Here is a 24,278-nt window from a genome sequence, read left to right on the forward strand (position 1 = left end):
GCATCATAGCGACCGGTCGTTCGGCCATTCAGTTGCTTAGGCATATATATATGCCTAAGAAGGATAAAAAGAGATATTGTATCCATAAAACAACAGCACACAAGAAAAAAATAACATCCAGAAAATTTAAAAGGGCTTCTAGTAAAAACTATGATAGGAAAAATTAAAAACTCAGTAGAAGGGTTGGAAGAAGAAATTGAGAAAATCACCTAGAGAAAAAGAGCCAAAAGTAAGAGATGGACAATAAAAGAAAAAGAATAACATTTAAAAATTAGACCAGAGGTGTCTCATTAGCACAGTAGGTAGTGCATCAGTCTCATAAAAATTAGGCCAGGAGGTCCAAAATCTGAAAAAGAGAAGTTCCAGAACAAAAGTATATAAAAAACTGTCCTTAATATTAAGTGTATGTCCCCAGATTAAAAGCTCTCACAAGTGTACTGCATAATAAATGACAAAAGAATCATACCAGGTATCTCGAGAAAACTCCATTCGGGAGCAGAAACCACACTGTTATTTTACCAGGGTCAATTCATGATAAAGAATTGTTAACTAATAGAAGATGGTTAACACCTACAAGGGGTATAAGGGGAATCTAAAGGGTGCAGAAGTAGCAGTGGCAAAAAGCAGCTTATTCCCTGTATGCTGTGGGTGATGGACAGTAATAACTAGGATATCCATTCTCTTTCTCCCCAATGAGACTGAGATTCATATTTCTTTGGAGAGGGTGTGACTACTGCAGGAACAAGAGAGAGGGCCAGAGCTGGTCTGTAGCAGCAACTGCCAGTAGAGAATGCATGTTTGAGGGCACATCTGGAGGTCATCTGCACTGCCCACTGGCTCCCACACTGAATAATAGTAACAGGACCAGACCCTGAAAGAGAATATGCACATTTTCAGACCTGGGATCCTCCCTCCAGAGACCATTACTTCCTAGAAATCTGTTGAAGGATATACTCACCCAAACCGAAGAATGCACTTGATTAAAACTATTCCTAAATTTAAGCACTAATTATTTACATTATCCTATGTATTTAAATTAAAATGACAAATATAGTGTGGCAGATCTCTATGCAGAGGAGAGAGGCTTCTGAACAAAAGGGGCTCATCTAGGAAGGGCAAGTGGAGAAATGAATGTTGGGTGGCAACCAACAAGGTCTGACACCAATTCCTAATCAAATCCACTGTTTGAAGTTTATTAATTTGACTCTCCAAGGGCAACTTCATTTTTGAATTACTGAAGGAAAGAAACATTTCAATGTCATCAGTTCTTCATTATTAAAATTTTCAGTTTATTCCATTCTCATTTTAGCCTCAGTCTTATCTTTACCATCATTAATAATGTTGCTTTTATTCTTAATGTGTAAAAATTAGTATATTCTATAGTAAAACTTTTTATAGCTGAAAATCCAAGTTTTGCTATGTTTAGACAAATTGAACCAAACATGGATGCATAGAGGAACACATATTTGATGTTATAAATTTACACCAAAAACATATTTTAAGTGTTTATAGTTTAAATAGGTGGCAAAATAAAAGAAATTGTCTTCATAATTCCTTTAAAAAATACCATCTTTCTACCTTTTGGAATGCCGGTACTGTGTGATCATCTGAGTAATATCTAAAGGTGAAATTATATGCTGTTTGTCCTTGAGGTTCTTGCTTTTACATTTCTCAGTAAGATGTTCAGATCACAAAATACTTCCTCACCTAAGGATACAGGATCTCTCTCAATCGCACTCAGTGAAATCCCCTAATGATATATGATTTCCAAAATAGGGAGAAATTGGATCTGATAGAATAACAATACCCTCTCTGCAGGAGAAAGCAGAGGCAGTTGTGGGCTAAGTTATAAACCTCTTTCTTATACAGATGCTCAGAAAGATTCAGGATGCCCCGTTTAGTGTGGGGAATCTGGCAGGTTACCCTAAGCCTTTAGGGGCAACTTTGTTTATAAACTGGATAGAAGGATGCATCTTCTTAATTATACCATTGAGGAAATACTTTGAGCATAAAAATGCAATTCTTAATGGTGACTGATGATTAGAAAAGTCAAATTCCAAGTCTGAGTGAAAAGCTGAAACAAATATCTTTGGAGAATATGATTCAGACCTTGATGAAGTATCATTGAATATTGTTAGATAATTTATGAGAAAAAACCCACATGATTCTGATCTCTTGACATTTGGGGCTGAGTTTGTTGTTTTGAATATGAAGTGAGTGAGCAAGGGGGAAAAGGAGAAAAAGAGAGGCAAGGACCTATCTCTATGGAGCATGCTCCATTTATCTGCCATCACACTGGGCACTTTGGATTTATCTCACGTCATCTCTGCAAACTTAGGTGAGGTGGGCATCATCCTTTGCATTTTGGACATGGGGAAACTGAGGCCAAAGAGATTAAAGAAATTTGCCTAAAGTAAATGACAGAGACCATGGTTTAAGCCAGAACTAACACTTTTTCTGTCCCAGTAGCAGGGTTTTTCAGCCGGGGCTAGGTGCAGGACGATCACAGTCTCAGACCAGGGGTAAGGGTGTGCATTGTCTAAAATACTCACTGCCCAACTGGGCCCGCTTTTTCCCAGTGCCCCCTTTAGGGTTGCCTGGTGATTCACTGCTGTCCTGATGGGGAAAAGGGCCTAACCTTTAGGGACCGTCACTAGGTGGACAATAAATGCCTTGTAATCTTGCCCTAATAATTTGTGCAGGAGAGATGTTGAGGGATTAATCAGAACACTTGAACCTCTCCTTTATAACAAGCTCAATTTTCAAGTTTATTAAAAAGATTTAGTGGAAGTATATAAGAAATCTAAAAATATGATAAGTATCAATAAATTGTTTAAAGAATTCTACCACTGGTCACATGATTTCTATCAAGACACCAAATGATGGTGTGCATCCTACAATGAGGCTGATTGCCCACCCTTCGTGGAGAGGGTATGAGGCAGAGAACTCGACTTGCAAAGTCAGATGCTGCCTGGATGAGAAAAGCTGTTCCAGTTCGTTATCTAACCCATCCATGGTGGGTTCTTCATCCATAAAAAGGCAGTGTGCTTTGCTCACAGGTGGTTAGGAGATTCGTGAAACCTGGGGAGAGCACAGTGAAGCCCACGATCCAGCCAATCTAACCAGTCTTGTAAAAACCATGGGAAGCTCCTCTGTAGCTTTTCTTTCAGGCATGTTCATTAACAGACATTCATAGTTAATCAGAACAAGATGTTTAAAACGGTATTTATAGACTTCAAGGTTTTCAAAATAGCGATAAATGTATAACAACTTTGTATATACATATATATGAATTAAAATGAGCTAATACCATAATAGCACTCAATTGACAAATATTTGGGGGATACATCTGAACTCAGCTTCCTTCAAGGTGCATATCCTGTGAGACAGTAGCATTGATTGCCAAGCTGATGCCCCTCCTCCCTGCATATGTAAACATTTCCCTTCCTATCTTTGGATTGGTGTGTGTATTCTTGAATTTTTAAGCAAATGATTATTCATGTTATTCTATGTTATTTTTTTTTTTTTACAAATTATTTTGTTGGGTGCATTCCAGCATCTAAATGTGCTGTAATTACTTAACTAGTCCCAACTATTGGACCCTTAGTTTGGTTCTGATTTGTCATTACCATAATTAACCTATGACAAACATTCTTACGTAAAAAACATTGTACACATCTCTGATAAATTCCTTAGGATAAACTCTTACAAGTAGAATGTCTGCGTCAAAGGGCATGGATAACCTTAAAATTTTTGACTTGCCAAACTAACTCACATTCCTCTCAATGATTATTAAGGGCCCCATTTTCCTTCTCACCAACATTGAGTTTTACCACTTCAAAAAAAAAATCTTTACCAATCTTAAACAGTAAGTGGTAGAAAACACCTGTCTCCTACTTTGTTCTGGTAAGTACAGTATGGGGAAGGTAATCAAGTCTTGACAAGACCAAGTTGTGATTCTGAAGATGAGGTTTCTGTGGTCTGCTCTAGAGTTAGAGTATGAAGGTTATATACAAAGAAAGCTTCTTGCCTCAGAACAGACTCTTCGTGTATGAATCATGAGTGAGGAGGCTTGGATTCTGGTTCTAGCCAGTCAGGTTTCTTCAGGCTACTTCTGTATTCTCGAAATTTACCTTAAATACCTCAGAGGAGCCAGCACGATGCTTATCTATGTGGGTAAGTCAGCTTGAATCTGCTTTGGAATCCACCCTCCAGAGGCCATAATGCGGGCACTTCAGAAATGGCCTTCTAAATAAAACAGTACCAGAGGGTTAATTCATTAGTATAAGGAATGTCAGAAATAATTTTTCATTGATGAGATGAATGATGTGCGAGATATGAAGCTGACAAGATTGTACAAGTGTCTCTCTGCCTTTTTTTTTTTGAGCAACATAAATGAGTTTGGTAACTTAATGTTTCTGGAGTAGTGCCCTGTCTAGAACTCCATTTGTTCCCGACTCCTCCACTTAATCAGGCATTTAGTTGCTTGATCTGGCTAGAACAGTGGTTCTCAACCTTGGCTGCACATTAGAATCACCTGGGAATCTTTTTAAAATCCTGATTTCCAGGCCTCATCCTCCGGAAATTCTGTTTCTTTGTTATGGGGTGGGGCCACAACGTTAGTAACAAAGAAACAATTTCCGGGAGGATGAGGCCTGGAAATCAGGATTTTAAAAAGATTCCCAGGTGATTCTAATGTGCAGCCAAGGTTGAGAACCACTGGGCTAGAAGGGTAGCTGATTATGTCATTATAATACAGGTGCACTTGCCTCAGATAGAAACTTTCCTGGGAAGGTTCCCACAGAGTGCAAAATAAGACAGTGAGGGAGGACTCCACTGAGCTTCCGGAAACATGTTTTGGACTCTAGTGGTGCCTGCCTGGTGATAAATATCTTTCCTGTGGCAGAATTCAACCCCAGACTTGCTTTCATTATAACATAACAAACAGGGAGTAAGGTTGTGGGGAAGGAGACCTATCATTTCTAACCTCACTTCTGAAACTTTTTGCTCATCTGTGTGTGTTGCAGAAGGAATAAATTGTTTGCCTTCCCAATTAGTTCTAAAAGTTCTAGATGATGTGGTAAAAGAACTTAGCATTTGATTCAGGTTGCCTGGCATTATTATTCAATAGAAAGGAACTGTTATTTATAATATTTAATATTAATTTTAATGATGCTTAATAGAAAGTGAATGAAAAGGAAATTGAAGTGCAGAGAGAATAAATAAATACTTGATACCCCTCTGATATGAACTGAATTGTGTCCCCCCCAAAATTTCTAAGTTGAAGCCCTAACCCCCAATGCAACTGTATTTGGGGATAGGACCTTTGAATAGATAATTAAGGTTCAATGAAGCCATAAAGGTGGAGCCCTAATCCAATCTGAATGGTGTCCTTATAAGAAAAGACACCAGGGATGCACATGCACAGAGGAAAGGCCTTGGGAGGACACAGCAAGAGGGTGTTTGGCCTCAGGAGAAGAAACCAAACCTGCCACCACTTTGATGTTGGACTTCTAACCTCCAGAACTATGAGATCATAAATTTCTGTTGTTTAAGTCCCCCATTCTGTGGTATTTTGTAATGGCAGCCTTATTGACTGATACACCCTCACCTTTGTGAGATGGGGCAGAAAGGTGCTTAAGAGGGCAATTGTGGTGAGGTTTCTGCTCAGGAAAATCAAAAGTGACAGACTAAGGGATTTTCTGAAAAGAATCAGCCACCACAATTTTGTGAGATTATGGAGTTTTGTAACTTAACACATGTTTTTTTGTGTGTGTTTTTATCTCCTTTAGTAAATAGAACTAAATCTAAATGAAAATCACCCTTTAATTCATTCAAAAAGTATTTATTGAGGACCTACTTTCTATCAGGCAAGGTACTAGGTAAGATGATATCAAAGGTCTCTACCCTCTGGAGCAGTGGTTCTCAACCTTCCTAATGCCGTGACCCTTTAATACAGTTCCTCATGTTGTGGTGACCCCCAATTTCATTGTTACAAATTGAACATAATTAAAGCATAGTGATTAATCACAAAAACAATATGTAGTTATATATGTGTTTTCCCGTGGTCTTAGGCGACCCCTGTGAAAGGGTCGTTTGACCCCCAAAGGGGTCGCGACCCATAGGTTGAGAACTGCTGCTCTGGAGAGTTCAGTTATCTTTCAGACATCAGGGAAGGGGGGGGGGCGGCTAGTAGGGGAAAAGGGCACAGGCTAATAGGGCAGAGGGAGACAGCCCCAGGAGAGGAAAGCTGGAGAGGATTCTGGGCCCACAGGCAAGGGGAAAGGAGTGGGGAGAAAGTAAGAGGCTGGGCAGTTCAAAGCCTGGGAAACAGTGGTAGAAAACTAGTAGAGACCAAGGCAGTGGCTCAAGAGGGTTCACCCAGGACCAGGGAGGACCCCTGGGAGTGCTGCGTGGGTCGGGATGGGGGAGAGGAAACTGTAAATAAAAAGAGGTCCATGCCAGGGCTGGTGTGATTCTGATTGAGCATTGACCTATGAACCAGGAGCTCACAGTTTGATTCCTGGTCAGGGCACATGCTTGTGTTGCAGGCTGATCCCCAGTAGGGGGCGTGCAGGAGGCAACCAGTCAATGATTCTCATCATTGATGTCTCTATCTCTCTCTCCCCCTCCCTTCCTCTCTGAAATCAATAAAAAAAAAAAAAGTACTTTTTTTTTAATAGGCCCCATAGCAAATTTTCACCTGCTTAACAATTTTGCCTGAAACCAAGCAATTTATATGTATTGTCTCCTGAATCATCTTCCCTGGTAGCCCTAGTGCAGAAATAGTTTGACTTGTGGCTCAAGTTGATGGGAGTTTTGTCATCTTAATTAACTACCCAGTTCCATTACAGGTTGGAAAATGTGAGGTAAGTTGAAAAAGTTCAAGGGGCTTCTTATTAGGCCTGGTAGTTGACACTGCCATGAAGTCAACATAGAGCTTCAGTGCATTTCCATAACCATGAAAATGAAGTTTGCTTCAGATAAATCAAAATGCTTATAGAAGTCAAATGGACTATCAGCAGATCCATTACCAAGAAGTGTCTTGTGCAGTGACCCTTTCATGCATCAAACAATGCTTCGTGGTGCTTTCCTGGCCCTGTTCCTGTAACTGTTCCTCTCTAGGGGAACAGTATTCTCTCACCTTGTCTGTCTTGTAGACAGGAAGGGAGGCAGAGGGAGGAGCAATGATTTTGGAATTGGCTCCCCAGGTTAGAGAATCTGTGTTCTCAGAGATCTTCAAGAAACAGTCATTTGGCTCTGAGTGATTTTAACATTGATTGACTTGATAGATTTTTAAGATTCCCTCTAGCACTTTGACTTTGTGACCCTGATGACTAGGAAAATGTTCACTGATGCACAGACCTCACTTCTCATTTCATGTGATGCCATATTGCCAAGTTATAGCTGATGTTGGACACAGGCTTTGTGCCCACCAGAGTGATTGTTACCAGATCATAGCTGTTGGTATTTACATCAATTTTAATTCAGATCACCTTCTATTCAATCACAGGTCATCTTTAGATGGTGGAAGATTTCTCTAAGGAGTGGGTATCAATCAACAAAACCTGGAGAAGTAAAAGAATCTCATGAAGACTTCCGAGAGAATTCACATCTTCAGAGTAAGGAAGGGAGCATGCTATGCACTTATTGCTGTTAAGTTCCCTTTAGTGATTAATTTGGCAGAGAAGGATCAAAGATATCATCATTTGAAATATCGATGTCATTCTGTACTTAATTCAGTACAGTAGATATAGTAGAATATTGTATTCTTACAGCAACTATTTATAAAATGCATTATTGGCTTAAAAAGAACCATGTTGGAGAAAGACTGTCCACGTTTCATGAATAAAAATCAGTCCAGGCCTTCCTTCCTCATTTAATAAGAGGTATGTGCTTATAAAATAAAGTAGGAAACACTGTCCATTTTCAAGTTTAGATCCATTTTATTTTCTAAGCCCTGTGGTACCTAACCCAGAACTAGATGTTTAGTAGTGCTGAATATTCATCAGCAGACCATGTGATTTTCAGACTGACTTCCACAAAACCCAGAGATGGGGGTTGGGCAGGACAGATTGGAGGTGATTGTCTTCTAAATAGAGGCTTAAGGGCCAAGTCCTCACCTGCCTCTTGCTTGCCCCAGGCACCTTCAACACCCCTACCCACCTGCACCTCCCCCACCACCCCCCAGATAAGATAATGAGGGGAGAGTGACAGGGTGACATCAGGTTCAGGGTAACCACTTGTGTGTTTCCTGATCCTGGAGGAATGGGCAATAAAGTGGGAATTTAAGGGTCAGACTGAAGCCTGCCCCACTCCCTCTAACCTTCCTTTCTGGAGAGAAGAGTGGAGGGATTCAGTCAAGGAGTGCACCCACACTGGCTTTTAAAACTGCAGTTTGGAGAGCGGCTAATTTCAGGGCTACCTGGGGGCCTTTCTCCAGGAGTGGGGCTGAGATACGAAATTAAACTGTCCTGGTGAGTTCAAAAGCTCAGTTCAAAAGCTCCCATTTCTCACTTTTTAGACCTACAGCATCCCAGCAGAGGGGAGACCTCCAAACCACACTGCTATTCGTCCCCCTCCTCTCTTGGTTCTCAGGGAACCCCTCAGAAAGGCCTCTCTGCAGCAGAAGGAAGGGTGCACTGTGGCACAGAGCAGGATCAGGGGCTCTGCCTCCACCCAGCATGGTGTGTAATCAGCTCTTAATCATTGGTTGCTGCTGTTGTTAAGAAAATGATGTTTGCCTAGGTTTCCATCCCATCTTTTGTCATAGTTCCAAGATCTCCTCCCCACCAAAATTTTCTCATCCAAAATAATTATGTTTAAATCCTACACATTGGTGACATGTCTAGAAATCTGGGTTAGTTTTGGTGGCATCCTTGGCAAAGGACCTGACCTGTGTCACTCTTGCTTCCTTGGCTTCTCAGTAGCACTTAGCCTGAGCTGATATTTTCTTCCCTGACTTCCAGGGCATCTCGATAGGTTGGGTCAAGGCTCTGGCTTTAAATGCCAACTGTAAATAAACAAGCCCCTCATCTCCAGCCTGTACCTCTCCCAGAACTCCACACTCAGAAATGTATCTAGCTGCCCTCTCAACATCTTCACTTAAATATGTAGTAGCCTCTCAAATGTAACATGTCCAAAAATAGCTCCTGATGGTCCCCTAAAACCCTCCCAGAAAATGTCAGCCAAAGATTCTATAGTTACCCTTGGTTCCATTCTCTTACATGCTAGATTGAATCCATCGATATAACTAGAATCCAAACTGTGGTGACCCCAATAATGCCCACCAACCAATATTCACACTTTTGTGTAATCCCCTCCCACACTGTATCTAGATCAGTTGTGCAACCAACAGAACTTGGCAGAAGTGATGGTATGTCACTTTCGAGGTTAAGTTATAAATGACACTGCAAAATCGGCCTTTTCTCTCTTTTCTCCCTTTCTCTCTCCCTTTCATCACTTGATCTGGGGGAAGCCAGCTACCATGTCTGAGGCAGCTCTGTGGATAGGTCCATGTGGTGCAGAACCGAGGCCTTCATTCAACAGCTACGTGCATGAGTTTTTTTTAATAAGAGGGTCTTCCAGCCTTAGGCCTCAGATGATGCAACCCGTGATGTCTTGACTGTAACCTCATGAGAGGCAAAACCCGAACCAGAACCATCCAATTAAGCCACTTCTAGATTCCTGAACCTCAGAAACTGTGAGATAATATTTATTATCTCTGTTGTGTTAAGCCAGTAAACTTTGGGGTAATTTGTGAACAACAATAAATAACTAATACACAAATGAATGCTTCTAACCATCTCCACTTCTGGTCCAACCAAGGACAACCTCTCTCCCAGATCATTGAACCAGCCTTCCATCTGGTCTCACTCTTTCCACCCTTGCCCCACAGTACTTTGTTCTCAGCACAGCAGCCATTATTTCAACATTTATTTATAAAACTAGAGGCCTGGTGCACAAAAATTTGTGCACTCGGGTGGATCCCTCAGCCCGGCCTGTGCCCTCTCGCAGTCTGGGGCCCCTCGGGGACCCCTTCCCCTGGCTGCTGGCACCAGTTTTTCTCCGGCGCCTGGAACCCAGGCCTTTGCTCTTTGCCGGGAGGGGCCGGCGCAGTGGGCGAGGGGCTTAGCTCCTCACTCACTGAGCACAGGCCCCGGGGGCATGGCGGAGGCAGGCGTGCGGTGAGCCCCGGGGACATGGCGAAGGCCGGCACGGTGGGCTTCCCTCTTTGCTCTTCGCTTGACACGCCGGCTTCGCTCACTGCTCCTGCCCCGGGGCCAGCTGGCCTCGCTCCGTTGCTTGGCGCCTACCTATGCAAATTAACCACCATCTTTGTTGGCAGTTAATTTGCATATCGCCCTGATTAGCCAATGGGAAGCATAGCGAAGGTACGGTCAATTACCCTTTTTGTCTTTTATTAGATAGGATGAGACTTTGTTAATATATTGGTGTCACAATATTTCAATTTTGAGTAATTTAAAACCTTTGCAGGACATTTGATCCTGTCCAAAATGTCCATACTTAGAAACTGTCCCTGGGTTCACATAGCCCATAATGCTTTATTCTACCTTTGGTTTATGGGATTAATACCTTAAAAATACTATCATATTTCATTGGCCCAATAATTGGGTTGTGGCTGTATTGCCAATAACCCTTCTTGCCTGGGTAGCCTGGCTGGTAATGGCCCGTGGGATTAGGCAGTTGGGTTGGGGTTTGAATCTTTCAGGAGAACTGGATTTATATAAACTATGAACCAAATGTCTCCTGACATTTTGGACAGGACTGAATGTCCACTAATTGTTCAAAACTTATATAAAATGCCTGTTACTTCACAATATTCACAAATTCCCCCCTCCCCCCCTCAAAGCTGCTATATTAATTATACTCTATCCACCAGGATACAGGAGTTTTCTTATACCTTTGCCATCACTAATTAGATATTGCTATCTTTCTTCATCCTTTCCAGTCAAATAGTGAAATCAATATCTTGTCTAATTAGCATTATCCTGATAATGAGTAAGTTGAGCCTCCTGTCATGTTTAATTGCCATTTATATTCTTTCTGTAATTTGCCTGTTTGTATTCTTTGTCCATTTGTCTGTGAATTTTGAATTTTTTTTCTTTCTGAGACCTTTAACAATCGGAGGAAATGTCTATAGATTTTCCTCCCAAGTTAAATAAATAGGAACAATCAGGAAATTAGCTGTTGGAAACTTTGAAAATTTTTAGTTTAAGGTAAAAATGTGCCAATATAAACTCAATTGAAAGTGCTGATTCATGGGTTGAGATTGAATCCAACTTAAAAGTAAGTTGTTTTCCAACTTATGTTCATTTTAAAGTTGGTTGTCCATTTTAAAGTTGGTTGCTTAGACCTTTTAATGAGTTCTAAGTGGTGGTTAAGTATTTAGGGTAATCCACAAAAATCCCTGTGATAAAACCAAATGACAACAACTATACTTTCTGAACCAAATGACTAAGGTTTCTTATTTTGGGTATTGCATGTGAAAGGAAATGTGGGAGATAATCATTTTGATGTTAAAGTTTTTTAATTCCCTTGGGCATTTAGATGATTGTGGGGAGAATTTGACTGAATGTTTGAAATGAGAACTATAATGAAAAATTGATAATACTAATAAACATGAATGTCCTGAAATACTGAGTTCTAGATCCTAGGAATATGGGTACAGCAGGAATAGAAATTGGAAAAGACAGTCCTTCTTTCCAGCCTGGGCCAACCCCATGTATGGATCCATAATCCATTTTCTCTAGGTCCTTTCTCCAGCCTTCTATCTCAGCCTTGGACTTGCAGTTTCTCCTGCCTAGCCACCACCTCTGACTCTGCTCCTCTGATCAGTCACTCCCGGTCTTCAGCCTGGATTCTTGGAGTTTCTGCAGACCTGGGGGACAGTCTGTGAGTGGGGGGTGGAATGGGAGAGTGTTAGGGGCAGAAGCACTACAGGACAACATGGAGCCAGTTTCCTGTATATCCTCCCAGAAATGGTCTGTGCATATATACAACACAGGTTAACACGAAAAGAAGAATCTTATGCCTTGTGTTCTATACTTTGACCTTTCTAAGTTTTTAAGTTTAGAAATATCTTATACCTACAAAACAGAACAGAAAGTAATACCCAACACCACTAACCGAAAATGTTAACATTAGTCACATTTACTTCATTTTATCCAGATTATCAAATGTGTTGTGAAGTTGCTCAGAATATCCTCTCCTTTCTATGTCTGTAGTATCTGTAGTGATGTTTTCTTTTTAATTCCTTGATCATGGTAATTTGTGCACCCCCCCCCTTTTTTGTCTTGATGAATCTTGTTGAGAAGTTATTCATTTTATTAATTTTTTCAAAGAACTACTGATTTTCTCCATTTTAGTTATTGATTTCTGCTCTTACCTTTATTATCATTTCCTTCCTACCACTTTCTTTAGGTCTGATTTGTTGTTCTCTTTCTAGTTTCCTGAGATGGAAGCCTAATCATTGTTTTTAGCCATCTCCCCCCACTAAATGTTCTTTAATTGCTTCTGTATCTGTATTAGGTAAGTTTTGATAAATTGTATCTATAGTCTCATTCACATTAAAATATTTTCTAAATTTCATTTTGATTTCTTCTTTGACTCATAAATTATTTTAAAACATTCTGTTTAATTTCCAGGTAGTTGGGATTTTTTTTATTACTTTCCCTTCCCCCAACTTCTGGCTTAATTGCATGTGATCAGAGAATCTACTCTGAAGGGTTTTAATTTTGTGTCATCCTTTCTCGGGGTCATATTAATTTTCTCTTTATCATCCCAGTTTTATTATACATGCTGCTGAAGTGAGCACTGTATTTATTAATATCTTTTAAAAAGTTACATATACAGTCAGATTTCTACCTCTTACCTATTTCCCCTTTATTCTCTCCTAGTAACTGTTCTAAAAAGTTGGTATCATTTCTAAACATATTTATTATACATAGTTACAACTATATATAAATAATACATACTATTTTTATGCTTAAAATTTAACATAAATGGTATCATACTATATAGTTTTTTTATTTTATCAATCTACATTGTTTTTGAGATTTATCTATGTTGATATATGTGGATCTAATTCATTTATTTCAATGGTCAATGATATTCTATTCCATTATAAACCATAGTTTATTCAATCAGTCCCCCTACTGAGGGTAGTTGGGTATACTAGTTTAGAAGTATTAAATCTGCCTGGTGAATTATTTCTTTTATCAATAAGTAATGGTCTTTCTTATCACCAATACTGAATTTTACTTTAAAGTATATCTTGTCTGCTAGTAATATGTTTTCTTTTGGTTTGAATTGGTTTTTTTCTATACTTTTACTTGTAGTTTTCCATATCATTGTCTTAGCATGTCTCTAGTAAATAGCATATAAGCAGAAATACTTGTGTGTATGATGTGTTATTTATCTGAGAGTCTTTTACCTTGCCTGATTAGTTCATTTACATTGATTATGATTACCACTATGCCAGTAATTTCTATCATCTTATTTTGTGTTTTTATCTTTTTTTTAATATATATTTTTATTGAATTAAGAGAGGAAGGGAGAAGGATAGAAAGATAGGAATATCAATAATGAGAGAGAATCATCAATGGACTGCCTCCTGCCTGCCCCCCATTGGGGATTGAGCCCACAATCTGGGCATGTGCCCTTGACTGGAATTGAACCCGGGACCCTTCAGTCCACAGGCTGATGCTCTATCCACTGAGCTAAACCGGCTAGGGCTATGCTTTTATCTTATCATACTTTTTCTTTGCTTTTTTTGTTTGGCTCCCATTTTCTCCTTTTTTTTGTTTTCTTTATTCTATTTTTTCCCCTTAAGACAGAGTTGGCATTTGCCCCTACCTTGCACTTGTGGCTGTGTGCCCTACTTTTTCTCAGTAAGATGTGAGCTAAGTTCTTTTATAGAGCTCCCCAGAAGGGTCCTTCTGACAGGGACAGACCCAGGCTCCATGGACATTTTTGTTCATTGCCCTGCCCCTTTTACCTGCCGCACCCTGGTTGATGTCTTGGTACAGGAACCATGTTAGCATGCCCCCCAAGGATGAGAGCCACATCCTAGAATGTGAAACAGAGATAAAAGGACCCTGGGACATTAATAACTTAATAGAGCTCTGGCAGCAGTCTGTGCGGCCTACCTTCAGAATCTAACTGTGTGAGGGAGAAAGAAAAATCCTAGTTGGTAAGCCACCTTAAACTGAGTTCAGAGAACCAATTTCCAACTGACTATAGAGCAACTATTTTGGAAGTTACATTTTTCTCTCCCTTCCCTTCTCCCTTTCTCCCTCCTTCTTCCCCATCTCCCTCCCTTCTTTTCTATATTTTAAAAAAATTACACTGGTAATATGGGGTTATTATAGTGGTAAACAAAAGCCTTCACAGCCGAAAGCTTTTCTAAAAGAAAGGGTTTGTTGAGCCTTATGCCAGCCAGAAAAAGGACCAGGTCCTGGGGTGTGCAGCCTAACCCACAGCCAGATGGAGAAGACTACAAGTCTGCCATCTTGGCATTGACTGGCTCTTTTCTGCATTAAGTTTGGGGAAGAAAGATGAAAGTTGTTTTGAAAGAATTTACATTGGCTATAGATAAAGGGGTGGGAGAAGGTGAAGCAAGCGAGTTCTGGGACAGGTGCAGAGCCTGGAAGGAAGAAATGTTGGCTCTTTTGTATTGATTTCGGGCAACAGTCTGGAAAGTTAATGCATAAACAAGATCCTGTGGCACTAATGGTCACCTATTCTCTCTGGATAATCTCTGAAATAGCCACCTGGAAGTTAGCTCAAAGTTTCAGCATACACTCGGGAATGTAAGCAGTCTTTTGTTGGTTTTGCCCTGTAGTTGTTAACTCATTAACCTCTCTTGTCTCTTCCTACCATCCTCTGGTCTGCCGTAATTTATTTATTTTATTTTTATTTTTATTTATTTTTTTATTTTTGGTCTGCTGTAATTTAATTTAGGACATCGCAGAATTGTTTTTCTTGTCAGTAGAAAGATTAGAAAATACAGACAAACAAAAAAGTAAAAGTCTCCCTCCAGATTTAACCACTGTTAAAATTTGAATATATATCCTTCCAAACATGTTTTCCTATTTATTAGCTATTTTTTGGTTATTCAGGGAGCTTGGGTTAAAAAAACACCCCACTTCCCCTTATATTGAACATGTGAGGTAGATGATTATATTGGTTGATTCTTTGTGAACTGTTTCCTAATTTGGAAATCACAAAAACGGTGTGAAAAATATTGGGCAAAACTTAACACAATTTTCATAAAATATTCATCTATCTTTCTCTTTGCCTCTATTTTTTCCTACTGTGTAAAGATAAGGGTAAAAAGAAGGTAAAGCGGGCCCTGGCTGGTGTGGCTCAACTGGGTGAGCGTCATCCCAGGCACCAAAAGGGTTACTGGTCCGATGTCTGGTCAGGGCACATTCCGGGTTGCAGGCTTGACCCCAGGTAGGGGACGTGTAGGAAGCAGCCTATCGATGCTGTGCTTTCACATGTCGATAGATGTTTCTTTCTTCTTCCTCCCTCTCTCTCTAATAATCAATAAACTATTTTCTTTTTTTAAACAAAGAAGGTAAAATGGAAGGAAGAAACTTTGGTGGAGAAGCTACAAATAACAAGAGAATAATAATTAAACAAAATTAAGAGATATATATTTCAGACCCATCTGAGGAGAGAAGAGGCGGCAGAAAAACTACATGAACCAGCATCTGTGCCCAGTCGGGAGGTTGTGAGGGTGGGGATGATGATGTTGCTGAGACTGGTTAAGTCAGATGTCTGGTCTGTAATTTATGCTGATGAGATCAAGGGGATGCAGTCCATCACTATGTTATACACTGAGTGTCCCTAAAAGGTTCTGACCCTCGGGCAGGGGTAGCAATGGGAAACAATCGCCTCCAAATGCAGGCCACTGGGCCCACAGGCAGCTTGGTGAAAGTAGGAATGACTCAGCATAATATAATGGCACTCTCAGGGAAAAAGTGCCCCAAAGCCTGCAACTTACTGATAATGATCAAGTTTTTTGTGACTGCACATGATAATCATCTTGGTTTGTTGTTTTCTTTGAATTACAGTTCAAATTGCCTTGGTATTCGGTGCAAGAATATTGGACTATGTCTTCAATTTGTGTGAAGGTAAAATTGACTTCCTTGAGCGGCTCTCAGACAATTTGCTCATGAATATCATTTCTTATCTGGGCATTGAAGATATTGCCAGCCTTTCTCTCACATCACACAGATTTTCAAAGGTAATGGTCATATATTTTGTGTCCATAGAGAATTTTTCTTGTGCTTTGTCAAAGTTGTTTTTCTGTATTTTTAAAAATATGGCAGTGATTTATTGCTTGCATTTATTTCAGCAAGCATGTGTTGAATATTTACTTTAAAATTTTTGTAGAAATATGTTTACATTGATTTCAGAGAGAGGAAGGGAGAGATAGAGAGAGATAGAAACATCAATGATGAGAGAAAATCATCGATTGGCTATCTCCTGAATGCCCCCTATCGGGCCTGAAACCCAGGTATGTGCCCTGACCTAGAATCTAACCAATGCATGTGATAATGCTCAACCAACCGAGCCACACTGGCCAGATCTCTTAAGTTCTTTATTTTATTTCAGTCTCAAAAAACTGTATGGTATAGATCCTATTTTCCATTCTTACTTTAGGGATAAGGAAGCTACGAATCAGCAAGATTAACTTGTCCAGGGTCCTACAGCCAGTGAAGGGCAGAATTGAGATCCCCAGGCGTTCTGTCAGCCAGTCAGTGGGCCAGTGTCATAAACTTTCCACTAAGGAACATATGCAGTCAGCAAGTGATCACCGAGTTCCTGCTGTGGGCCAGGCACTGTGCGGGGTGGTAGGGACTTGAAGGTGGTAAGATTGACATGGTCCCTGCATTCAAGGAGCTTACACCCGAATGAGGGTCAGAGGCAGTACACAGTGAACTGTCTGGACAGTGACGGCTGTGATGAGTGCTCAGGGGACTGGCGCGGGGTCCTATGAGACATAATTGACTTGGAGCTTCCCTGAAGAAGGGACATTTACCTGACTGGTAGGGGTTAGCCAGGCTGAGTGGGAAGCAGCCTGGTTAGGCAGAGGGAGTGTGTGCCAGAGACCCTGAAGAGTGAAGAACAGAGTAAGGCCAGTGCTGCTAGAGCAGAGACGAAGCTGGAGAGGCTTTTGGAGGGTAGAGCTGAGGGGGGATGGGGCAGATGACAGGGATGTGGTCAGGTGCTGTTTTAATGGATCCTGTTGAAAACGAGAGCTGCAAGGTCACCTTTATGAGACAGAAAGGTGTCTAGGCCAGACCTGACTCTGCAGCAATGGGCCTGTCTTGGAAGCATAACAATAAACGTGGAGACACAGTGTGTGGATTCAGAGGTGGAAGGGGGCCCTAGCCCAGGAGAGCCTGTGGTGCCATCCCATGGTCAAGATAAGAAGTTTCCACTTATCAAACTTCATGCCACCAGCGATCAGGACCTTCCAGCTGCCAGTCCTTGATCTGACTGTGTCGACCAAGTCACAGAGCCTCCATGGACAAGTTCCCGTAGGTCTGGTGGGCTGGCTGTTTATATTTCTCAGGGCAAACCACTCCTCTAGGAGCCTGGCTAATAGAAGCAAACCCCTGAAAGGCGAACCCTGGGATTGTGGTAAGCTCACTAAGCTAATGCTGCCGTGGGAACCTGCCTGGGGGCCTGCTGGCTGGCTCCGGTGGCACCGGGCATTGATACTCTGCTGTTTCTGCAAACTGCAGCAGAGTAGACCTGAGGAAACCCTCTACAGCTAGATGAGAAGGCCGAGGCACAGACGGGAGGGACAGTCATGACTAGTATATAAACATGTTCATCTTGATCATGACTCAGGAACACTGAGGAAGAAAACCTCTCCTTCGTCACGTTTTGGCTATGGAGAAACAGACTTTCCTCGTGCCCTTTGACCTTGATTCCCAAGTCTGGCCACCTGGAAGAAGCACCCAGGGAGTGGTGGAACTGGTGATGCCCAGCCCGAGGGCCTGATTCCGCAGGGCCGAGGTGGGCCCAGCATCTGTGTTCTTCACATCTTTTCTTGTGTTTACAGTAACTGGAATCTAAGAGTCTGGTCCAAGAATTTGACCCATGGATATTAAAGTTGTACAGATAAAATATCTCAGATTCTAAAAGGCTGGAAGCTCGGAGTGGGAGAGGGATTTTCCTGTCTTTACTGTGTACAGGCCGACATGTGTGTTTTAAGTCCACAGGAGGCCAGAGAGCTAGGTTCTGTTCTTAGCTCAACCACTTCCCATCACGAGCCTTTGGCAGCTGTACCCTTATCCTCTCTGAGCTTTAATTTCCCCATTTGTAAAAGGAGAGGTTTTAAGGGGATAAGCCCTAGGATTCCTTTCAAACTTATGTATATTAAGTTTATAGCTTATGTATGTTAAATTCACGCGCCACCACGAGGGGGCGCCAAGCCCACAGTTTAGTTTGCTTGGAATCAAAGTAACTGGAACCATAGTCAGGATAGATACCTCGTGTTTTGCAACCTGGCATCTACCAAATAAAAAAGCCCCAGGGTTTGGTAGTCTTAGATGGGGGTATTTTATGACGAACTTATAATACAAAACAAAACTGTAAATGTTTTCAGTATAAAATGAGTCAAATGAAATTATGCTGGTGGAAATTTCAGCTCTCTTGAGAATTCTTTCTCTTCTCCCAAAACCTCATAGTTTTCTCCCATGAAATGTGTTTACTGGAAACAGCATAGTCATCTATACTAGTATTAAAGTTTAAAGCCTTTTAAATACATATTTTATTGATTTTTTTACAGAGAGGAAGGGAGAGGGATAGAGAGTTAGAAACATCGATGAGAGAGAAACATCGATCAGCTGCCTCCTGCACACCCCAAACTGGGGATGTGCCCACAACCAAGGTACATGCCCTTTACTGGAATCGAACCTGGGACCTTTCAGTCCGCAGGCCGATGCTCTATCCACTGAGCCAAACCGGCTAGGGCAAAAGTTTAAAACCTTTTAAAGGAACAGATCTGTTTTGTTTTTAATATTTTGACACTTTCTAACTTTTTCCTTTGCTGTTTATATTTAGAATATATTGTAATCTGAGTAGAGAAACTAGACCTTGAATAACTGTTGAAGATGGATTAAGATAATGCACAACCTGCCTAACATCAAAATGTTTGTGGGCCATCACTATCCTATATTCAGTGTTGCTGTTTATGTGAATATAATAGTTTTTACTCTGATATTTATGCAGAAAGGATCTTAAGTGATTATGCTTTATTATACTACTCATTTCTGTTTGTCAATCATTCTTTTCTTTTATTAGAGTACTTTTACAGTAGCATGAAATATGAAAGTTAAGAATATTGGCTGCTTTCTCCTTAGAAATGAGTGTAATTTGAGTCAGCATGGAAGGACCTGGAGAGTATTATGCTAAGTGAAATAAGCCAGTCAGAGAAAGACAAGTATCACATGATCTCACTCATATGTGGAGTCTAATATACAAAATAAACTGTTGAACAAAATATATCCAGAGACAGAAGCATGGAACAGACTGTGGAATCTCAGAGGGAAGGTGGAGGTGGGTAGATGGTGGGGGAAGAGATCAACCAGAGAACTTGTATGAATATATGAATAACCTATGGACATAGACAGTATGGTAGTGGAGGCCTGGGGCAGGGGGTGGGGATAGGGGTAGTCTATAAGGGGTCAATGGGAGAAAAAAAAGGACATATGTAATACTTTCAACAATAAAGATTTTAAAAAAGAGAAAAGAATTGAGTGTAATAGAGTCAAGAAATAGAGATAAACACTTACACAATTTGTTCCTTAAGGGCTAGAAGCAGTACAGGAAGAAGTTAGGGCCCCAGGGAGCAAAGCAGGACAGAGGGAGGGATTGCTGTGGATTGCTTTGCTCAACACTCATTTAACTCTCTTACACTAGATGGAGTTGCCTCTGTGTACTGTAGAGGTTAGAAAGATAAAAACTGCCTTTGCAACTAGTGTGTGGGATATAGCTTACTCTTTGTCAAGTAGACCCACCTGCTTGGAAGAGTCTTGGCAGGGAGACATGAACGAGGTGAGTCAGGGCTGCCAAGTAAGTATAAATGGAGCTCTGCCTTCAGGATTTGGGTATGGTAGGTAAGGTATCAGGAAAGCTCCTTATTAATAGTGTGTTATAGCAGGGGACTGATGAGAGGTGTTGCCATAACTAATGGTGCCACCTGAAAAAGTCCTGCTATTAGGAAATCTTGGGTAAATGGAAGCTGAATTGTGGCAACTTTGATGTTGGAAGGAGGGAAAATGGACATGTGCAGCTATTGGGCCAGAGGGGTCTTGTCTGTCTTTAACCTCATGGCCCCTGGTTAAAGCCCAAGGCTGTAGAAGAGTGTCTCAGAGGAAGTTGTTTCCAGAGAACGGCTCACTTTGCCAGGTGCATGGGGCAGTGACATCTGTGCAGAGGACTTGGAGCAAAACTTGTGGTACCAGGAAGGAGTAGGTTTCCATGTGCCTGCTGGCAATCTCTGAGGGCTGCTTGGTCATTTTGATGAAGTTCAACACTGAGTAGCCTGCAGGGGACTGAGCTGTCAGCTGTGCAAGCCCAGGGGAGAGATGGCTTGAGCAAGGGCTTAAAATAGATGCAGCTTGGCCAGCGTGGCTTAGAGGTTAAGCGTTGACCTATGAACCAGGAGGTCACGGTTTGATTCCCGGTCAGGGCACATGCCCTGGTTGTGGGCTCAATCCCCAGTAGGGACGTGCAGGAAGCAGCAAGCAGCCGATCAATGATTCTCTCGCATCATTGATGTTTCTATCTCTCGCTCCCTCTTTCTTCCTCTCTGATATCAATAAAAAAAATTTTAAGAAAAGAGATGCAAATTTAGCTGCTCTCTATTAATTCATTCTAATGCAATGCTGGGTGGCAGATCAGTTGACTATACCATTATCAGCCTCTGCTATGTGGCTAATTAGAAATTAGCTAAGTAATGTTGTTTTCGAACTACATAGAACTATCTTGCATTCTGCATCTGTAATGACATCAGGATTTATTTAGTTAATCAAATATTGCTTTGTCCTTTAGACCTTTGTGCACTTGCCTCTTTCCTCAAGTAGGAAGTTTCTGGATGCAGGAGCTATGCCTGGCACCTCTTCCTGCACATGCAGTGTTTCTTCCCATGTCTCACAGGCAACAGGACGTGGGTAGTGACCTCATGAGTGAGTGTATGACTTGCACTAAACCCACACGAGTTGTGACCCACTTCTGACTTTTTCCTCCCACAGCTGTGCACGTCTGACGAACTGTGGGTGCCAATAATTGAGGCCTCTAGTGAAATCACCCCTGCCATGAAGGCTCTGGCCCAGGACCAGGGTTGGAGACAAAAGTTCTTCATTCGAAAGTTGCATCTCCACAAGAAGCAAAATCAAAAAAGCCAGGCAGGCGGTCAATGATAGGGATGTTGAGGCATGGCTGCGTTTTTCTGCTGTGTCCATATCCCTTCTCTTTCCTTTCATTGAAAACTAGGAGGCATTGCTGGTTCAAGGAGTCATCTGAAAAGCACAAAGTGCTTACTCACAGATGCAGCAAACCCCCCTCTGCAGGGCCTTGCCTGAACCACAGTCCTTCCGGTGAAGGTGAAGGTGAAGGTGAAATCATGGCCCGCACAAGGGCTGAAAGACAGGAAGCCCACCAGCGATGTCTTCCCCATCCTCCAACACCCAAAGTAAAAAAGGCTGCTTCTGCAATAAATGGCTACCAGTGGATTTTTTATTACATATCTGTTTCATCTAGGCATTGGAAAAGGGAACCAAGCTTTTGAATTCTTTGCTGATGGTATGTCATCTGAATCCATTCATGGAGCAGGGGCCACGTATCGCCAGAGGGGCAATGGCCTGGGGGGCACTCCCGTGAGTGCCACTGTCTTCCCAACTCTGCTCCTTGTAGTTTGCATTCAGGACCTGGCCCTGTGGGCCCGGGATGCTGGGCATCATCTCGCCATGCAGACAACCCCTGCCCTGGCCCTGGGGTATGGCCATGCAGACAACCCACCAGGCCAGGCATGCTCCTTGCAGATCTTGTCTAGAGCTCAGCCTCCCAGGACTTCACATTGCCAAATAAACCTATAAATATTTCCTAGAGGGATGTGTTTCCCAAAGAATGTGGACAGTTACCACTCTTATAACTGTGATTTTTAAGAACACACGCTGTGGGTAACTGTGTAAAAACCTGTGGTTTGTATTCGTTTAACTTGGCAGAGGAATAAAAACACTACAGTTTTAGGGGAGGGAATGCCACCTTGCTGAGATGGGTTATTTAAAAATAACTTTCTTCCTGCGCTCTCGTGAGGTTTAAGTCCCCCAGTGAACTCATAGCAGTGGATAATCTCATGACTCCTTTCAGGTTACAGAACAAAGTAGCTTTCAACCTCCCGTCACCTTTCTAACCTCGTTTCTTCATTCCTGCAGCCTCCACTTTGCTACCTAGAAAACAATGACATATGTAGCCCTCCACCCCACGTCCTCCATGTCAGAGGGACTCCCCTGATGCAGTGGGACCTCCCCAATCGTGCAGAAGAGGTGAACTGCTGGCTGTCCTCCTCCTAGATTCTTCTAGAATGGTTTCATAGCTATGGCTTAGTGACAGATATATATATATTTTTTTAATCTTCACTCAAGGATATTTTTCCACTGATTTTTAGGGAGAGTGGGAGAGAGAGGGAAAGACAGAAACATTGATGTGAAAGAAACACTTCGGTTGTTTGCCGCCTGCATGCACCCCGATCAGGGCCTGGCCAGGGAGGAGCCTGCAACCAAGTTGACTGGAATCGAACTCAGGACTCTGGTCCGAAGGCCGATGCTCTATCCACTGAGCAAACTAGCTAGGGCTTTTTTTTTTTCTTTTTAACTAAACCTGTGTTAATAGCAAATCAGATTTTAACCCCCATTCACATATACCCTTAACACTTGGTCATAGATTTCCGGGGACATCTGTGAAATCAAATGTCAGCTGCTGCCTTGCAGGTGAGGAGCCTGTCAAAGTCATGTCTGGATTTAGTCCAAGCACAGAGCAAAGATCTCATTGGCAAGAGACCCAGGCCTTGTTCTCTGCTCAGGAGTGGTCCTGCCAGGTGTAGGGTGACTGGCAGGCGGGCAGAGGACACCTACTTCTGCACGGCTCCTCCTGCCTACTGGTATTTCTCCCTGAAGTTCCTTCACTTTTGGCCAGGTTTTCAGTGACAGAACACAGGTCAGTACCATGTGTGTGCAGCATTTATGTGGATGTACAATTTGGTATGTCAACATAACTGTATGAATATAAAATCACAACTCATTTGTTGCATTGATGCAAAATGTCAACAGCTCAAAAATGTCATGGATTGTGTTTTATCAACTAACAGATTCTAAAAGCTTATGGGTGTGCATAATGTAGATTCAACAGGAATCAGTGAGAACACACATTTGGCCACTAGAAAACTTTTAGTATCTGTATATAATACTGTAACATAAAAATAGATGCTAAAGGTAAATAATTAAAATGTTATTAATGTGTTGATCATTGTTAAAGAATAGGTTTAAAACATAGATTACTAGATTATTAAGGTATAATTATTTGCCTTAATAATTTGGGTGCCTTATTACCTGGCAATCATTATTTTTGCCAAAACATGAACAATATCATCGACCTAAAATCCTGCATCCTCTGGCGTGGAAACATTTGCCCTCCCCCCTCCTCCTTTCCTTGTTAGATCCTCATGACAAGCCATCAAGTGAAAATATGGCGATGCTTTGCCTCTCTGTCTCTATTGACAGCTTTCATGGGGATGGATAAATCTGCTTTGTTTATGACACACCACTTCAGAGTGAAATGCCACAGCATTTTATAATCTTGCTCTTTCTCATCTTTCCAGTGAAAATCAGTGTTTCTACTGTTATCATTTACCATTGTAACTACCAAAGTAAAATATTGATTTTTTTTATGTTTTATATGCTTTAAAGTTAGAACAATTTATTAACGACAAATGTGAATATTTAATTTATAAACTAAAAAAATAAATATATTTTACCTAATATCAATTTCTATTACTGCTTTTTTGGCATATTATATGCATTAAACCTTGGTTATATGGGATGCAAAATATTTTATTTTACCAAGTAGGCCCATGAATTTGGGTGAGATGATGATTTGGGGCAGGGGTAGGGACAAATCACGAGTCACCATTTGTCATTGTTTTCCAAGCTCCTTTTACATGGTGGTCATCA

The 24,278-nt window shown here is 41.4% G+C and overlaps 1 protein-coding gene across 1 annotated transcript in view; it reads left to right on the forward strand.

Annotated features, from left to right (window-relative positions):
- The window catches only part of FBXO36 (F-box protein 36), a 59,552-nt gene extending 35,523 nt beyond the window's left edge, over window positions 1–24,029 (forward strand). Inside the window, exons 2-4 of the mRNA XM_006082616.3 lie at window positions 7,514–7,622; window positions 16,104–16,276; window positions 21,303–24,029. Of these exons, the coding sequence (XP_006082678.1) occupies window positions 7,514–7,622; window positions 16,104–16,276; window positions 21,303–21,470 (450 nt within the window). The 3' untranslated portion in view covers window positions 21,471–24,029. The remainder of the gene's footprint in view (window positions 1–7,513; window positions 7,623–16,103; window positions 16,277–21,302) is intronic.
- Window positions 24,030–24,278: the final 249 nt, after the last annotated feature.

This window comes from Myotis lucifugus, unplaced genomic scaffold (genome assembly GCF_000147115.1).
Source record: "Myotis lucifugus unplaced genomic scaffold, Myoluc2.0 scaffold_3, whole genome shotgun sequence".
In the NCBI taxonomy this organism is placed as follows: Eukaryota; Metazoa; Chordata; class Mammalia; order Chiroptera; family Vespertilionidae; genus Myotis; species Myotis lucifugus.